Source organism: Maniola hyperantus, chromosome 21 (assembly GCF_902806685.2).
Source record: "Maniola hyperantus chromosome 21, iAphHyp1.2, whole genome shotgun sequence".
In the NCBI taxonomy this organism is placed as follows: Eukaryota; Metazoa; Arthropoda; class Insecta; order Lepidoptera; family Nymphalidae; genus Maniola; species Maniola hyperantus.
The window spans coordinates 8,530,720-8,546,821 of record NC_048556.1 but is presented as its reverse complement, the minus strand read 5'-3'; the positions used below and the strand labels follow the sequence as shown (position 1 = coordinate 8,546,821).

The 16,102-nt window shown below is 38.8% G+C and overlaps 1 protein-coding gene across 15 annotated transcripts in view; it reads right to left on the bottom strand.

Moving 5' to 3' along the window:
• Window positions 1–1,130: 1,130 nt before the first annotated feature.
• The window catches only part of pyd (zonula occludens-like protein polychaetoid), a 119,674-nt gene continuing 104,702 nt past the window's right edge, over window positions 1,131–16,102 (bottom strand). For 9 of the 15 annotated variants that reach the window (XM_034979943.2, XM_069505774.1, XM_069505771.1 and 6 more), the window contains 11 exons: window positions 15,838–15,950; window positions 15,170–15,295; window positions 13,561–13,685; window positions 12,509–12,631; window positions 12,123–12,323; window positions 11,786–11,939; window positions 11,128–11,271; window positions 10,390–10,498; window positions 9,065–9,140; window positions 4,860–7,333; window positions 1,131–2,940 (listed from right to left, as the gene is read on the bottom strand). In XM_034979943.2, coding sequence (XP_034835834.1) covers window positions 2,717–2,940; window positions 4,860–7,333; window positions 9,065–9,140; window positions 10,390–10,498; window positions 11,128–11,271; window positions 11,786–11,939; window positions 12,123–12,323; window positions 12,509–12,631; window positions 13,561–13,685; window positions 15,170–15,295; window positions 15,838–15,950 — 3,869 coding nt within the window. In that variant the 3' untranslated portion in view covers window positions 1,131–2,716. Of the gene's footprint in view, window positions 2,941–4,307; window positions 4,392–4,859; window positions 7,334–9,064; window positions 9,141–10,389; window positions 10,499–11,127; window positions 11,272–11,785; window positions 11,940–12,122; window positions 12,324–12,508; window positions 12,632–13,560; window positions 13,686–15,169; window positions 15,296–15,837; window positions 15,951–16,102 lie in introns of all 15 variants that reach the window. The other 6 variants (XR_011237986.1, XM_069505769.1, XM_069505770.1 and 3 more) reach the window with 6 other exon arrangements.

Below are 16,102 nucleotides of genomic sequence, written 5' to 3'. Positions count from 1 at the left end.
AGTATAGGTAATAAGAACATTAAGTTTAGAAAGTACTTACTCTGACAGTTTGAAAACCCCGCCCATAGCGATGGATGTACGAAATAATAACTACATACCAAGTAGGTACTTCCTAATTCCATGCCCGTAACCCATTCCTGGGACAAACAATAAATAAAATAATTTATGTCAGCATTATTAATTAATATCTTCTCATGATTCCGGTATGATTGCGTGTAGAGGCAATTAGAGTTAAGGATCTAACAACTGTCATAGGTAAGTAGTCATAATTCTTTTAAGTTAGCTCTTCCATCTACGACTACATATCATGGCTTTCAATCAAGCGTCATCAAATAAGATAAGATGATCTTGGTCAAGCGTGTCCTTGTATTACTATTTAATGAAAAAATAAATAAGTAAGGACAAATTAATGGAAAAAAGATAGATGAAGCTTTTATAAAGAAACGTGTTCCTTGTTGTCCATCGTCGTCATACTTAAGTCCGATAGACTTCTACTGCTATGAACAATGGACTCTCAGCGGGACTTTCACACGCCACGGTTTTTTTGCCTTTTGTATCCAGCTGTTCTCTGTGACTTGTTCGATATCTTCTTTATCTCTGCTTCTGCCCACTTAATGAGGTACGCCCCTACTCTGTGCTTTTAACGTTAGCATTGTTTTAAACTTTAAAAAACCGGAGTTAAGTATGATTCTATTCATGGAATTAGGAATAACTAGATGATGCCCGCGACTTCCGCGTGTATTTATGATTTTTGAAATCCCGTGGAAACTCTTTAATATTCCGGGATAAAAATTCTGGTAGCTTTTCACGGCCCAATATTTCAACCGATTTTGACAAAATTTGGTAGGTACATCCCGAGGGAGGATATAGGCTACTTTTCATCCCGGAAAATCAAATTTTTATAATCCTAAATCCACACGGTTCGGTCGCGGGCATCATCTGGTATCAGATAAGCTTTGTGGCTATAATTCAGTGTTAGACACTGAGTTAGTGAGTCATCCCGATGACTAGGTACTTTTGTTGTTTTGCATTCAAGTTATAATTTCTAAACGACTAAAAAGTCTAGATACTTTACCAAATATAGGTTTAGACAAATAGCTAGCATCAAGTCCAAATGAAATAAAACAAAGTTTTTAGGTATAAAATTTAATAATCGAGTCAAGGTAAAACCAGCGAATCACTAGTAACAATAAAATATACATACAGTGTCGTCCGCTTACGTACTTATATCTACGTATAACATAGGTATATGACTAAGCCGGTAAGGCCGAACTTAAAAAGTTAAAGTAACATTACATTTTGCTTTTTTTACTATCAAAAAAACAATAATAATGCAAATTGATCGTTAAATTCAATTCCATTTATAATCTACGGAAGCCAATTTAAAAAAATATAATTTTAGTCTATGCTTAAAACTCCGTCTAAGTTGTTTAGGGTTACCTTAAATGATATAAACAATACATTATTAAATATATGAACATTATGAATCCTACGTTATTTATTAGTAACCTACTTTACGGTAAGACATTTTTATTTAAATATCAATTCATTGAAACAATAGTTAGTAGTTCCATTAATAAGCATAAAATATCCACAATATAACCTTTAATGGAGGTTCTTATAGATATGCATGATCCCTACATTTATTTTTTAATTGTCACATTCTAGCACCACATACTTACATTAATCATTAATGCAACGACAATTATTAATTCTATTAAAATAAGGTGGGTGTTTTGAGAATTCCAAACAAAAATCCTTGGTTAGACATTCTTTCAAAGTGCTAAACATTTTACCGGTCGCACCAAACTTTTTGACTGCTCTGAAGTTGAATTTTTCTTATGGTATCTTACGTTAGCTGTTGCGATTTTTTTTTTGACCCTGAGTAAATTAGTAGGTAGCTAGGTTGGCGTACCTACTTGGATTTTGCGCAGATCTAAGACAGTGTTAAAACGAGATAGATTTATGTCTATAGAAATATATCTGTCTCATTTTAAATGTATCTTTAGTCTGAGCTAAGTTAAATTACGCTCTGTAGATCTGTCTGAGTACGGTATATAGTATGACTCACGACTTTACATCGGCCATAACGTTTGATGGTACGAGATATACCCTATATGTACATGGAACATATATTTTTTATTTAATAATATCTCCAAGGTACCTATTTTATAATTGAGATAAATACAATACCAACTTGCCACCAGAGACTAACTATACCGCGCTATTATTATTCTATTGGCAAAGCTTTTAATTTTTGTAATAAATGTCACTGGTTCAAACTGGTATGTATCCAAGTCCAACTATAATAGCTAAGTATGCAATAATTTAATTTGACCAATTCTATTAAACAAAAAATTCTATTACGAAATCGAAGAGATGGCCAAAATATTTTTGAAGAACTATTCTGAAAGTATAGCTTTCTCTTACAAATCGTGCATCATCTAAAGCAAACCTAAATAGTGAAAACACGATGTTCAGTTTCTACATATCATAATTATATTTCATTTTACATAGAGAAAAATCCAAAAAGCCTGCACGGGCAAATTTTTTCAATCTGTAACATTTTGCTATATCAATTGTACGACCTTAACAAGAAAAGAAGAAGATGACCTTATTGAATGACAGATGATATTGAGCAAAACTTGCTCTAGTTTTATTTAAGTCCCTTCAACTCCGTCTAATAATTTAATTTAAAAAAATACATAATGGTCATCTAAAAGTGGTCAACTTTGACCGCAACAGTGTTTAAGGTAGTCGTGGCGGGTAAGTGTATCTGATCCCAGTCAGTGCTGAGGTGGGCTTCGGTGTCCGTCGCCTTGATGGTGAGTCCTAGGGATGGGACGGCGTTGGCGCAGTGCGGTAACCGCAGGGTCACCGGCTTGAGGAACACTAGACCCTGGGGTCCGCACATCACTAGTGGGGACAGCATCGCTTCACCTGTTATTTGAAAAATATGTTGTAGTTTTTGTTTCTATGGAAGAAATGGTGGAAAAGGTTAGAACTTGTGCTGTATTGGAGGGTCTAACTACGTGAATTTTACTGAGTAATATTTTTTTAAGTAATGGCAAAAAAAACTGATTTCTTTATGAGATTCTCGGTATTGTTGATTATAGTGGATTTCTAATTCGTTTTGAAAAAAAATGTATCGCAGGTAGGTACAATACTGTATTTAAACGATGTAAAACATCATATTACTTATTATTTATTGATATGAGTATGTTAGGCAAAGATATTGAATGATTAGAATGAACTAATTCTTAGACAAAACGATAAATAATTTGTATGTGATAATAATGCTTAAACATAAGTAATCAACAATAGAATAAAAATTCAAAATTAAAGTGCAATACACATCGAGAAATAGTGAGGCATGAAATGAAAAAAATGAAATTGCAGATTATCGAGTAAGTTGAGACGAGAGTAATATTAAATAGTAACAGATAAAAGGAAACAACGAAATTGAAACACACAAACACAAATCGCAACACGTTAATGCACAATATTAGGCAAGCAAAGCATATAAACTGAAATAGTAAAAACCAGATCATACCAAGCATCAAACAAACGACGGATCCAAAACACCTTAGAAATGGAACAAATTATACAAAACTAAACAAAATTTAATAACCCCAGAACAAAATCAAGAAAATTGAAGGCAGCAACATATTAATAACACGCTACTCGGACGGATGCAACGACATGCGTGTTGAGTCAAGTCAAATCAGGATATTTTCTATGGATTAGCACCAAAGTTTGACACCTACAGTGTGACGACAGCAATCACAATCAATCTGGCTGACATTGTATCACTATTGACTATCGGCAGAAATTATAACCAATCTATCTGTAAATCTGTCGATGAGTTACGTAACAACGTTTTTACTTGTCAAAAAGACCCATTTTTTGACAAATAAAGTTGCTAAGAAATTTATCGATAGATTACAGATAGATTGATTATTATTATATTAATTTCGGCCGTTATATGTACTGATGCAGCAAGAATGTTTTAATTATATCATCAATCATATCAAATGCGATGATCACAATGTGATAATCAAATCTGTCATGCTAACCCACCAGAATCACACAAAAAATCGCTGACGTAGTGTCGAGTCAGTATTCTGGTCTGAGAAAAAACTACAGTTTGATGTGACTTAATAAGCTTCCCGTGTCATCAACTCGAGTTGCATGTTGTAAGTATGTTTCCACCCTTGAACAGTAAACACACTTCCACTCGATGCGAATATAGTTGTTGCACAAAATATACAGTGCACAAACATAATATTTTGCAAACTTGTTCAAACCTATATCACATGGTTGGATGGAGGTGGCACTGGCGTCTTCTCTTCTCTTCGACCTTTAAGTACGAGTGTATTGTATGGTAGAAACTGCGCAAAAATAACCACATACGTTTTACCCATTGTTAGTCATGAACCAAATGAACGTTATAATATTACATGTAAATAAAAATAATATTAATTATCTGATTTGTGAATATTATAGACATATTATGACTGAGTGAATTGATTTTGAGAGAATTAAGAAAATTAAATTAGGTGCAAGTGATTGATTATTGTGAGTTAGTGGTGTTTTAGATAATCTTAAGGGCCGGACTCTACTGGTAGTACAATTTCCCATGCCATTTACATGCAATATATACTTCAGTAAAATATCATATCCATATAAACTAGGCAACGTGTTGTTTCACAAAACATTCTCTCACATATCCATTTACACCCATAATTTTGTCCCCGTATTTTTATAAAGTTCCATTCCAGTCGCAAACGTTAATTGCCAATTAGTAAGTGCAGTCTACGATACTACATTCATCGCGTGCTTCGTTACAAAAGCATTACCGTTATCCATATCGATGGGAGGTCCCCCCACGCGCTGGCTCAGTCGTGGATCGGACACGGTAAAATAGATTTTTTGCTTGATCCCCGGAGCGATTGCTTTTGGGGGAATTATTAGGGATACGCCCCAATGCCTATCCTCTAACACGCCACCTTCGCTATCAAATATTCCCCAAGTTGTTTGAGGACCATCGGGTTCAACTTCCGCAGTTTTGTTAGCAGAAGCATTTTCCTGTGACGTCTCAGCATTGACAACTGTATCATTGTTACTTATAACTGTAGTTTCATTTCTACTCGATGATGCGTTTTCAGAATTATCTTGGCTGTTTTCTGGACTCTTTTCAAGTATTTGTTCACAAAAAGTTACTGAACGATTCGTCTTTGAAGCACGTTCCACTATGTCTTGTGATGTATATGGAGTACTTTGGGGTTTATTCTCAAAGTTCATGCTACATTCTGAGGCATAATGAGTCTCCATAGACGTTGTGGATTCATAAGGTACGGGAGATGACGTAACTTTAAGCGCATTTGAAATATGCCCAACAGCTTTACCGTGTAATCTGGGCGCATATACAGGTTCACCTTTTAGAACTTTATTTTCTGCATTCAATGATTTTTCTTTCTCCGCATCAGTTTTAGATTCTGTTAATCTTAATTTAGAGAAGTCGATCTCTTGGAATGTTTCAATTTCACCGTCTTGTGCTTCCGCTTTTGTCTGATACAACGGTTCGCGGCGCACTAAATGATTAGCATCGCTGAGCTCATATGGGCTATTTCTTGCACTACCCTCTTGGCTTATAGGCAATGGTACATCTTTTGCCTCCTGTTGCGACTCATAAATAACACTATCTTTTAACTCTCTCTTTGAGACATACAAAGGTTCTCTACTTTTCATAGAATCGCTCTCATTCGCTTCAAGCCTAGTCTGATAAATCTTTTCTTTTTTCGCTTGGTTTCTTTGTTTTATTACTTCTAACTTTTCTTCTAATTTACTACCGTACATTTGTTCTTTATTTGCCAATAATGCAGCTTTTTGCGACAAAATTTCTTGTTTGGTCACATACGTACATTCAGCTGACGCAGGTCTTATTTGTTGTGGAAAGTCGAAAGAATCATTTCTGCTAAAATAATTATTATCAGAACAACTTGATTTAACTTCTGGTCTACTAGAGTATGGTGACTCGGTTTGGCCTACTCTTCCAATCATTTCAGATCTAGTAGCATAGGGTGGTTCACTCATACTTTTACTCATAGGTGAGAGTCTCCCCGGATAATTAACCGGCGTCTGTAATCTTCGATCTGGTCGAACAGCATAAGGATTCTCGGACCAAGATGTACTCGGAGGTGGTTCGTAAGTACGTTTACCATAAATCGGTTCTTTGCACGTGTATGTACCATCCATTCTTTGTTTAAGCATTTCTTCTTTAGTATTGTATGGAGACTCCGAAAATCGTTGACGCAACATGTCTTCCTTTGTTGAGTAAGGACTTTCTGACGTCATTCTTTGTCTTAGCATTTGCTCTTTACTAGCATACGGTAGCTCGCTATATAGAGGTTCGCTTTTTCTTGTTACGTCTTGTTTTACAGAGTAAGGATTTTCCATTAATTCATGTTTATTAGCATAGGGATCATCTCCTATACATTCCGCTCTTGTCACATACGGCGGATCTAACAGAGGCATCGGCAAAGTCTCTCGATTCCCATAGGGATTTTCGAAGCTTTGGTTCGATATTTCTGATCTACTAGCGTAAGGATTTTCACTGGAGGTATCATAAAGAGAAGCGTAAGTTCTTCTCGGCTTAGGAATAGGATCATAAACAATATGTTCTTTGCTTTGGTATATCGGTTCTGGAGGTAGTGGTTGAGTAGGATAAAACGGTTCGTGTTTTATTTGCTGCTGTCTTTGGTAGATGGGATCTATTTTGGTAATCATATTAAAGCTGGAGTTCGGGCCGTAAACGGCTCTCCTATTATATTCTATGAGGGAGTTCTGTCTACGCAATAAAGGGGTAACCTTAGGTTCGGTTTCTATTTCGCACATCGAGTTCTGTCGTCTTAGGTTTTTCATGACAGGTTTGGCGTCGTAATCTCTTATCGTACAAATAGAGCCATTTCTGTCATCGCAGAATGAGCTCTGTCGTTTGAGGATTGGTCTCAAGACGGGTTTTTCGCATGAGGACGAGTTGCTGCGTTGCAACATTTGGTTTCTGATTTGCGTGTTCCTCATATGAACGGTCAGATCCCCGAGGTCTGACTTCTCTCGCCTCAGCATTGGGGCTTGTTGCTGGTACCTCTGTTGCAAGTCATTCTCGCACAATGACTTCTGTCGAGATACTTTTTTTGAATTTTTCGTTTTCGATCGGAACAAGTCGAGGACGGCGTTTTTAATGAACGACGGTTTTTTGGATAGTTTCTTTTTAGTTTTTGGTGAGAAAGTTTCGTCCGGCTCCACACTGGAGTTCATGGCATCGGAGGAGCTGCGGAAACCCACAACCAAAAACCCACTTAGTTACTCAATGATACTGATACGTGGACACCTCAGAGTATTCAACAGGAATTATATAGAAATATATAAACGTCTCAATTTTGGCTCTAACTGTATTGAAAAGTCTGAAATGTCCCGACGAGTAATGATAAAATTTATAAGTGATGATTTTGATATATGATTTTGCTAAAAGCATATTGAAATAAATGTCTTTGAAGAAATAAAATTTGATTGATAATTCAGTCTAATGAAAAACTTAAAGATAAATATAGAGACAAAAGTATAATTTATAATGTAACATACTAAGATTTTACGTAACGAAATAAAATAAAACTTATTGTACTAATAATGGATTGAGAAGAAGAAAAGGACAATATGGAAGAAATATAGTCTACAGATTACAGACAGGTAAAGACAAATTAGTTCAATATGCTTTAAATAAATCAACAATTGCACTAAAATGCAGACACGCACTGCCAATATGTTTCAATTTCCATAATGCAGGTAACTACTCGGAATTACATACGTTATTATTCTACACGCCCCGACATAGAATATATGTTACAAATATATATTTATAATTTATAACCACATACGATACCATACTAATACTGTGGCCCGACAAGACATTGTTAGTCGTTGTGAAGCGATTGGTGTTTGCATGTTAGAGCAAATTGTACAGGGGCTTGAGGAAGAAGAGTAGATTTCCTTTTATATATTCGGAAACATGCAATAAAAATTTCATATAACATAATCTATGGCACGGTTTATACCGAAGTGAAGAGTGGTGAAGACGTGGCGCAGACACATATCTTACCCATAGACGTCTACGTCATAAAGCTGCAGATACATAAAGTTTCATTTATACGCCTGAGCAACATAGTACGACATTGCGACGTGTGTCAACACATGGTCGCACATTTTACTCAAATCGAACAGGTAACACGTTGCGTCATGTGGTAGACTCGACTTGAGTACCAATTCGGTATTTGACAACTAGTCAAATCTGTAACTTTGTATCAAACGTCAAAACGCGCACTTAGTATGCGAGCTACTATGAAATATTGAAATGTGACGTCACAATATATTTTTTTCTTGTGCGACAGCTTGCCATATTGTAAAATACTTCAGTGTAAAACAGCCTTTACTGTTTGACCAATTAAAGAGCAACTCGACATACTATACGTATGAACGCCTTTTTTATTTTTTATCGATGGTCATTGACTGAGATCTTACTTGATCGTAAGTAATGAGTCATTACGCAGATAAACTTTCAGCTTTTATAAAGTAACGAAGGTCTAGCACGCGCTGGCTCTTAGTCCAGATCGCCTTCTGCCGCATCACGACACACCACATCGTCACGTCTAATGACGTATTGTGTCGACGCCATTTCTTCGCCACTGGCTGCATTAAGAGTCCCCGCAGACCACAAATTTTTATCGGCCGATAGTTTGGTCGGTTTCTTAATCAGTATGAAGATATGTAATGTGTAATTTGCGCTCTTACATACATCTTCATTCTTTATACTGATTAAGAAACCGACCAAACTATGCGGCAGATAAAAAGTTTGTGGTCTGCGGGGACTCTAAATGTATTAACTTTGCCTATAATTTTAATAAGAATTCTACTTAATTTTGGGTTTAATTATTTCAGAAATTTTCGTGTTTTTGGAGAATAGACATAAAAAATCAAGTGCTAACGTATAAAGAATGTTTGGGGTTACCTTAAATTGTGCATGTGCTGCGGTTTTCTGTAAAGCTCGAATGCGGATCCGCGTTGTTCCCGGCTGCCTGCTAAATCTGAAAATAAGTATTACGTAATTTCGAAAATCTAAATATATAAAAGTTAAAGGTGACAGACTGATTGACTGACTGATCTATCAACGCACAGCTCAAACTACTGGATGGATCGGGCTGAAATTTGGCATGCAGATAGCTATTATGACGTAGACATCCGCTAAGAAAGGATTTTTGAAAATTCAACCCCTAAGGGGGTGAAATAGGGGTTTGAAATTTGTGTAGTCCACGCGGACGAAGTCGCGAGCATAAGCTAGTCCTATATAAAATATGGCAAACAATTTTACCAGTTTGCTCTCAAAGTCAGGCACAGACTTCCTTGCAGTTCAAAGACTGAAAATCATAGCCGATTTGATAATGTGCCACAAGACTGGATTTTTGGTATTAACTCTGCTAAGTTGCACAATAAAGATTAGAGAGGTCATAAGCCTATTTGTGTGTGTCCGTGTACGTATGTGTGGAGGGAGTATTACGTGCATATTCGCAAAAGGAGGTTTCTACTTACGTACTTTAGGTGTGCGTACATTCGTAAATTATGTTCGCGTATGAAAATGTGTGCAGATGTGGATTTGTGTGTGCGTGAACGTATATTTATTTTATATCTTTTTTTTTAATAGAGATAGCGAGCAAACGAGCAGGCGGGTCACCTTATGTTAAGTGATTACCGCGTCCCATGAACATTTGCAGCACCAGAGGAACCGCCGATACGTTGCCAGCCTTTTAGGAATCTGTTGGTCCGCCCCTTGAATAACCCCATGTTGTAATCTAGTGGGAACACCTAATTGGAACAGCACTGACAGAAACAGAAAGTAATGTACATTCGACCTTTAGAAGGAGATAGCAGATTTGTAGAGCATTGTCTCTGTCGTTGAGAGCGACAAAACGTCACATAGGTATGAGTGACAGAGACAACGCTCTACAAAGCCGAGATGTCATTCTAGAGGTCCATGTACAATACTTTTTGCCGCGTACTGTACACCAATTAGATGTTTAATGATATTTGTGTCGGTATGTGTATATGTCTGCGTGCGAATAACCAATTGTAAGAATTATTTGTGTGTACAAGGTTTGCATATCTGCATGCGTGTGCACATATAGTACGCGATAGGTCGAGATGGCAATCGGGGAGGGAACGCCCCGCACATCCACACAGCCTCCACGCAAACTCGATGCGGGTGTGCTTGGCGTCCCCCGATTGCCATCTCAACCTGTCGCGGACTATAAAATAGGTGTGCGTGTCAGTGATAGTTACCAATAAGATGGGGGTTGTGTGGCAGGTTGATGGCTCGATGCGAGGGCGGGCCGGCGTACGGCGGCGACTGAGTCACCATCTGACCGCCCGCGCCGGCGTACATGTTTTGCTGGGAAAAATTTTTTTTTTTTTAATTTATAGACTAGCCCTTGGTGGCAGACTTGCGGGCAAGTGATGATTATGACCAGCAGTGGACGTCTAGTTAGACATCCACTTATCACTTTCTTTAAAGCATCTCCGACTCACACATCACTCATCCGACATCATCATCATTTTGACGACCTCCCTGGCGCAGTGGTGAGCGCTGTGGTCTTAATAGTGGGAGGTCCCGGGTTCGATTCCTGGCAGGGGTTTGGAATTTTATAATTTCTAAATTTCTGGTCTGGTCTGGTGGCTAGTTACCACCCTACCGGCAAAGTCGTGCCGCCAAGCGATTTAGCGTTCCGGTACGATGCCGTGTAGAAACCAAAGGGGTTTAATAAAAACTGCCATACCCCTTCCAGGTTAGCCCGCTATCATCTTAGACTGCATCATCACCACCAGGTGAGACTGCAGTCAAGGGCTAACTTGTATCTGAATAAAAAAAAAATAAAAAAATCTCGTGTGAAGACTCATTTGTTAAGTTGGGGTTATCATAAAACTGTACGCCTACGTTTGGAGAAACGCTAGTGTGAAGAGGCTGTTTATATTTTTATGTATGACGGAAATCTGAAAGAAATCAGGAAGTATTATAAGTACCTGGTGGTATGGGTGTCCATGCGGCGGCGGGCGGTGCGGCTGCGAGTGCGAGTGGGTGTGTGAGTAGTGCATTCCCCCCGCACCCCCTGCGGGCACCCCCGGCCCGCCCGCGACCACGCCTGGGCTCGGCACTGCCTCCATACTCTACAAATAATATAAATAAAGTTTTTTTTTGGTTGACTACTGAAGGAATGGGGGATGATCAGTGGCGTGCACAGAGTTCGAAGCCAGGGTAAGCATTAGTAAGATAGGCCTTAGATACACCTTATATAGACCTACTGAATGGCAGGTCGTAAAGAAAAATGGGCACTGGTCATTTCAACTAGGGTAAGCAGTACTTTTATGCCTCTATGAATTGCACGCCACTGTGGATGATGACTACTAGTCAAATCAGCGACTTTTTATCAAACGTCAAAACGCTTGCTTAGTAAGGGAGCTTGTATGAAATACACAGATGTGACGTCATAAACGTTTGACGTACTTTTTTAGTTAATCGGTACTTTAATATGGTTAGCAAACTTAAAACTAACAGCGGACGTGGATTTTACGAATTTCGGAACACCTAAATCCTGAGATATAATTTATTTTTGACACAGTCAGCATCCCAATTATCTGTAAAGCATTAAAAAGAGTCCAATATACAAGTAAATCCGCATACCCCGTTCCTCGGATGTGGTTGGTGCTGATGCGGGGGCATCTGTTGGTGCGGCTGGTCGGGGGGTCGGTAGTGCTTCGGCTTGGGAGGTGGTACTGGTTTGTAGGGTGGAGCTCTGCCGGTGTAGTCCGCTTGTGAGGCTGAGTTGGTGCGCGCACTGACGACAAAATGTTTTGTAATTGAGGGTTCTTCTCAATATAATAACTATCGAGGACTGATTAATATTCTGCCTGAATCTTCCTGAAATCTCCAAAACTTATAAAAATGGTGTTAATCATCAGAAAGAAAGAAAACCTATGCTGAATGGTAACATTAATAAAGTAATAAGAACTGTTGTTACCTGTACTTAGCGTGATCATTAGTGGGCACGTTGGGTAATGATGGTCCTCGTGCGTGCATGGGCGTAGTGGGCACATTGTGAGCGTTGTGAGCATTGTGGGCGTTGTGGGCAATGTGAGGGTTGTGGGCGTTCTGCGCGTGCGGACTGTTACCGTTCATGGGCGGTGGCCGGGATTGTGGGGTGCGGTAGTTATCTGTTGACCTAAGGATTAAAAAATAAATGTTTATGCTGTATGCAATAGCAATAGGTATATGATAAAATCTTGACATAATATTATGTTATGCTAGACCAGTTCGATTAAATGAAATAGTTATGAAATAACTACAGACAGGCAGACAGACACACTTTCCCATTTATAATATTAGTATGGATGTATGTAATCTTACCGGTAATTGCTTTCAGGAGTTCTGTTATAGTCGAGGGAGTTGTGCTCGTGCGAGTTGGAATTTCGCTGAGGGCTCTGACCAGCCATTACCGCGGGGTTTGTAGCCGGAGGGAGATCCAGTTTACTAAAACAAAGGAGTATTATTTATCTACCTATATTATAAAGGACAATATCATCATCATACTATATCAGCCTGCAGACGTCCACTGTCGTTAACATTTATATTAAGTTAATATTTATATACCTATAATATAACTATGTAGGTGTGCTTAGTCTTTGTTTTACTATTATTAGACATTGAAATATGTATGGTGCTAAATAACTAGTATAGTTACAGTCTGTGACTTGTGTTAGTATAGTCAGTAATAAGTATAGTTGTTAGTTAGTGATTTTTTTTTAATGTTACCGTGTGTTTTATTAGTTATGTTTAGTTATCATTAGTTTAGTTATCATTAGTTTATGATTCCGTGGCGTCACCCGGTTCAGGGTACCAGCTGAAAATCAGCGCTGTATGTTCTTGTGCAACAAGGCATACAGCATAATGCTGAGCTGGGACCCTTTTTTCGGGTTGTGCCACACAATATGACAGTTTGTTTCGGCGCTTCTTTTGCTTGTTCTCAGGTGGAGAAGCGCCGGAATAACCAGCCCCTTAGCTTTAAGTTGTGATGTGTGGCACAATTTGTATAAATAAACGTCTTTTCTTTCTTTCACTGTTGAGCGCAGGTCTTCCCTAGTGAGCGCCACCATACCCTGTCACCTTCCTCACCAACGCTCCCCACCAACCTCATAAATTTTGTCGAAAATACACCAACCTTTCGAGCTAGCTTACCTTGCTTAGTGGCCTGATTGCTTAGAAGTTAGTACTAACAAAAAGCCGTTTTTAATAAATTAGTCTCAATTGATTTAGTAAACTACGTATGTAGCCTTTGACTCGGTATGCGATTTGGCGTTGCTGTGGGCTTACTGAGGATATTTCTTAGTAAATAAATCAATAAGGCAGCATCAATATCAGCAGTGTACGTACGACTATCAGTTGACGATGATGAAACTTACATGGTAGGCGGGGCGACTTTGAGGTCGTCGGGCGCGTTGGGCGGCAGGCGACACGAGCCCATGGAGTTATTGTTGGACGTGCTGCCGGGGTACTCGTAGTTAGCCGTGCCGTCGTACGAGTTCTGCTGCAAACGACATATTTATTGTTAGACTAGCTGACCCGCTCCAGCTTCGCTCGAGTGAAGTTTTAACAATCAGTGAGGGGGTAGAATTCCTAAAAATCCTGAAACACGTAACGTAACCTTACGTTTACCTGAAAGTCCAAATACTAATTTTCATTGATATAACTTGAAAAATGACTGAGTTTTAACCCCCTTAGGTTACAACTTCTAGGTTGACTTGAAGGTACGATATTAAAAGTGGAGGGGAAAACTGATTCCGGAGGGGCGTTCCAGTATTAATCCTTTTAAATATTTACATAATTCATTTTGCCCCTCCTGCTAAGTTTACCTACTCACAACTTTGTTATGCGACCGAGTGAAGTTAGCGAAAGGTGTTAAGCTGTTTATCTGTGTGTCTTTGCATCATTTGAACAAATATGTAAGCTTATTCGAGGAATCTCTTATTGTTCTCATGTCAAGTTCAATATGCAACAGGATAGGAACAATGCAAAGGTACTTTCAGCATTAAAGCAGTTTAGCCACAGATTGAATAATAATAATCAGGTACTTCGCAAGTTAAGCTTACGTCTTGGAGTAAGTGATGATTACATTTATTTTTATCATACCTACTACAAATTATTTCAGTAGCAGACGAAATATTCTAGATCACCCACGGTGACTTTTGTAGCGATATGGCCACGCGTATACCACCGATATTGTCAGGAGTCTCATTTCGACGCTTAAATTCTAACACCACGTAAAGCATGACCAGAAAAATAATATACCTCGCCATAGTGCCGAAAACTCATGGAACTAATTTATACAAGACCATATTAGAGCCTCAATAGCTCAATCGGTAAAGGAGTGGACTGAAAACCGAAAGGTCGACGGTTCAAACCCCGCCCGTTGCACTATTGTCGTACCTACTCCTAGCACAAGCCTGACGCTTAGTTGGAGAGGAAAGGGGAATATTTGTCATTTAACATGGCTAATATTCTTTTTAATAAAAAACAAAAAAATATACTGAGTGACCATAGGCCATATACTAGTGGCGCCCCCAGAGCAAGTTTTTTATATTTCTGGTCAGGTTTACCTAAGTAATTTTTTGGCGTATTTACATTTCGAAACCATAGAGAATCGAACCAATTAAAAACAAGAGAATATCCAAGAGAAACTCTTAAAAGAAAAAGTTACTGCACGGTCTCCATCAAACAACCCAAATCTCTGGAAACAGTAAGTTTTTTCGCTCTACTGTAAAGTTGCTAATTTTGACATATAGGTACGTGGTTTTAGAACTCAAGCGACGACGATTTGCATTTTTACAGAGCGACGTATCGCTCGCTGATGATGGCAATCCGGGTATGAGGCGGGGCGTTCCCTCCGAGATTGCCATCTCGACCTGTCATGTACTATATGTTGGGAACGTTTTTACAGCTGTATTGCTACTTTATCACTGCAAAAATTCACCGTGGGCTCTGGGTCTAGGACTTGGGTATTAGTACACTCACCGGGTTATTGGGATGTCGATGCCTATCAAGCGAGCCCTGCCCGTGCGCAGGCCGGGCACTGTACGTGGCAGTATCATCGTTACCCTCTTTGGGCCCGAACAAACGCTCTTGCGCACTTGGACGGTTCTGATTAAAATGAAAATGTAGATTTCAGCCATCACGAAGAAAGATACTTTAGATTACTTTAAGCCCCGCAAATTGCTAATGCGCGTGGCCGCCACTTTAGTGACGTCAGCACTAGACTGAAGTATTGAGCTGATGGTATATTTTTATTTCAGATGACGTCAAAATGACGCCAATTATATGTTAATGAGACATGGTTCCAGCGGAATAGCAATTTGCGGGACTTATACGGTAAGGGAGAAGTTAGTTAAAAGGAAAGCAATTTTTATTCTTACATTAAATGTTATTGAAGAAAAAATAACAAAACTCCGATAATATCATGACACCTAGGAAAATATGAGTTAGAGACTTTACTCAATAAAAAACAAGGTAACAAATTGCAATTTTGATTTTTTAAAGTGTCAATTGGCATGCAAGGAATAATTTATGTATAGTACCTAAGTATAATACAGTGGCAAAAGTTGGGTAAAACAAAACACTAATTAATTACAAAGTTAACTAAAAAGTCATAAAATCTTTCGAAACTATAATATAAGGTCACTTACCGCAGGATTATGCCTAAGACCGTGGTGGGGTCTAGCGGGCGGTGGCACAGGTAACAACACACCTCCCGCGGGTCGCGTTACCGCTGCCTGCGTGCGTGGGGGCAATTCTGGCACTAGGGAACATTAGGATCTGTTCATTCTTACACCACTCTATTCACTCTATCCTCTACTACATTCTGGTCTTACACGCGGGCCCTAGCGGGTCCCGGGGTATCTTGGCGGGTCCCCGAGTAACTGCTCAGGGCGATGGCCCTCTTATCCTCTC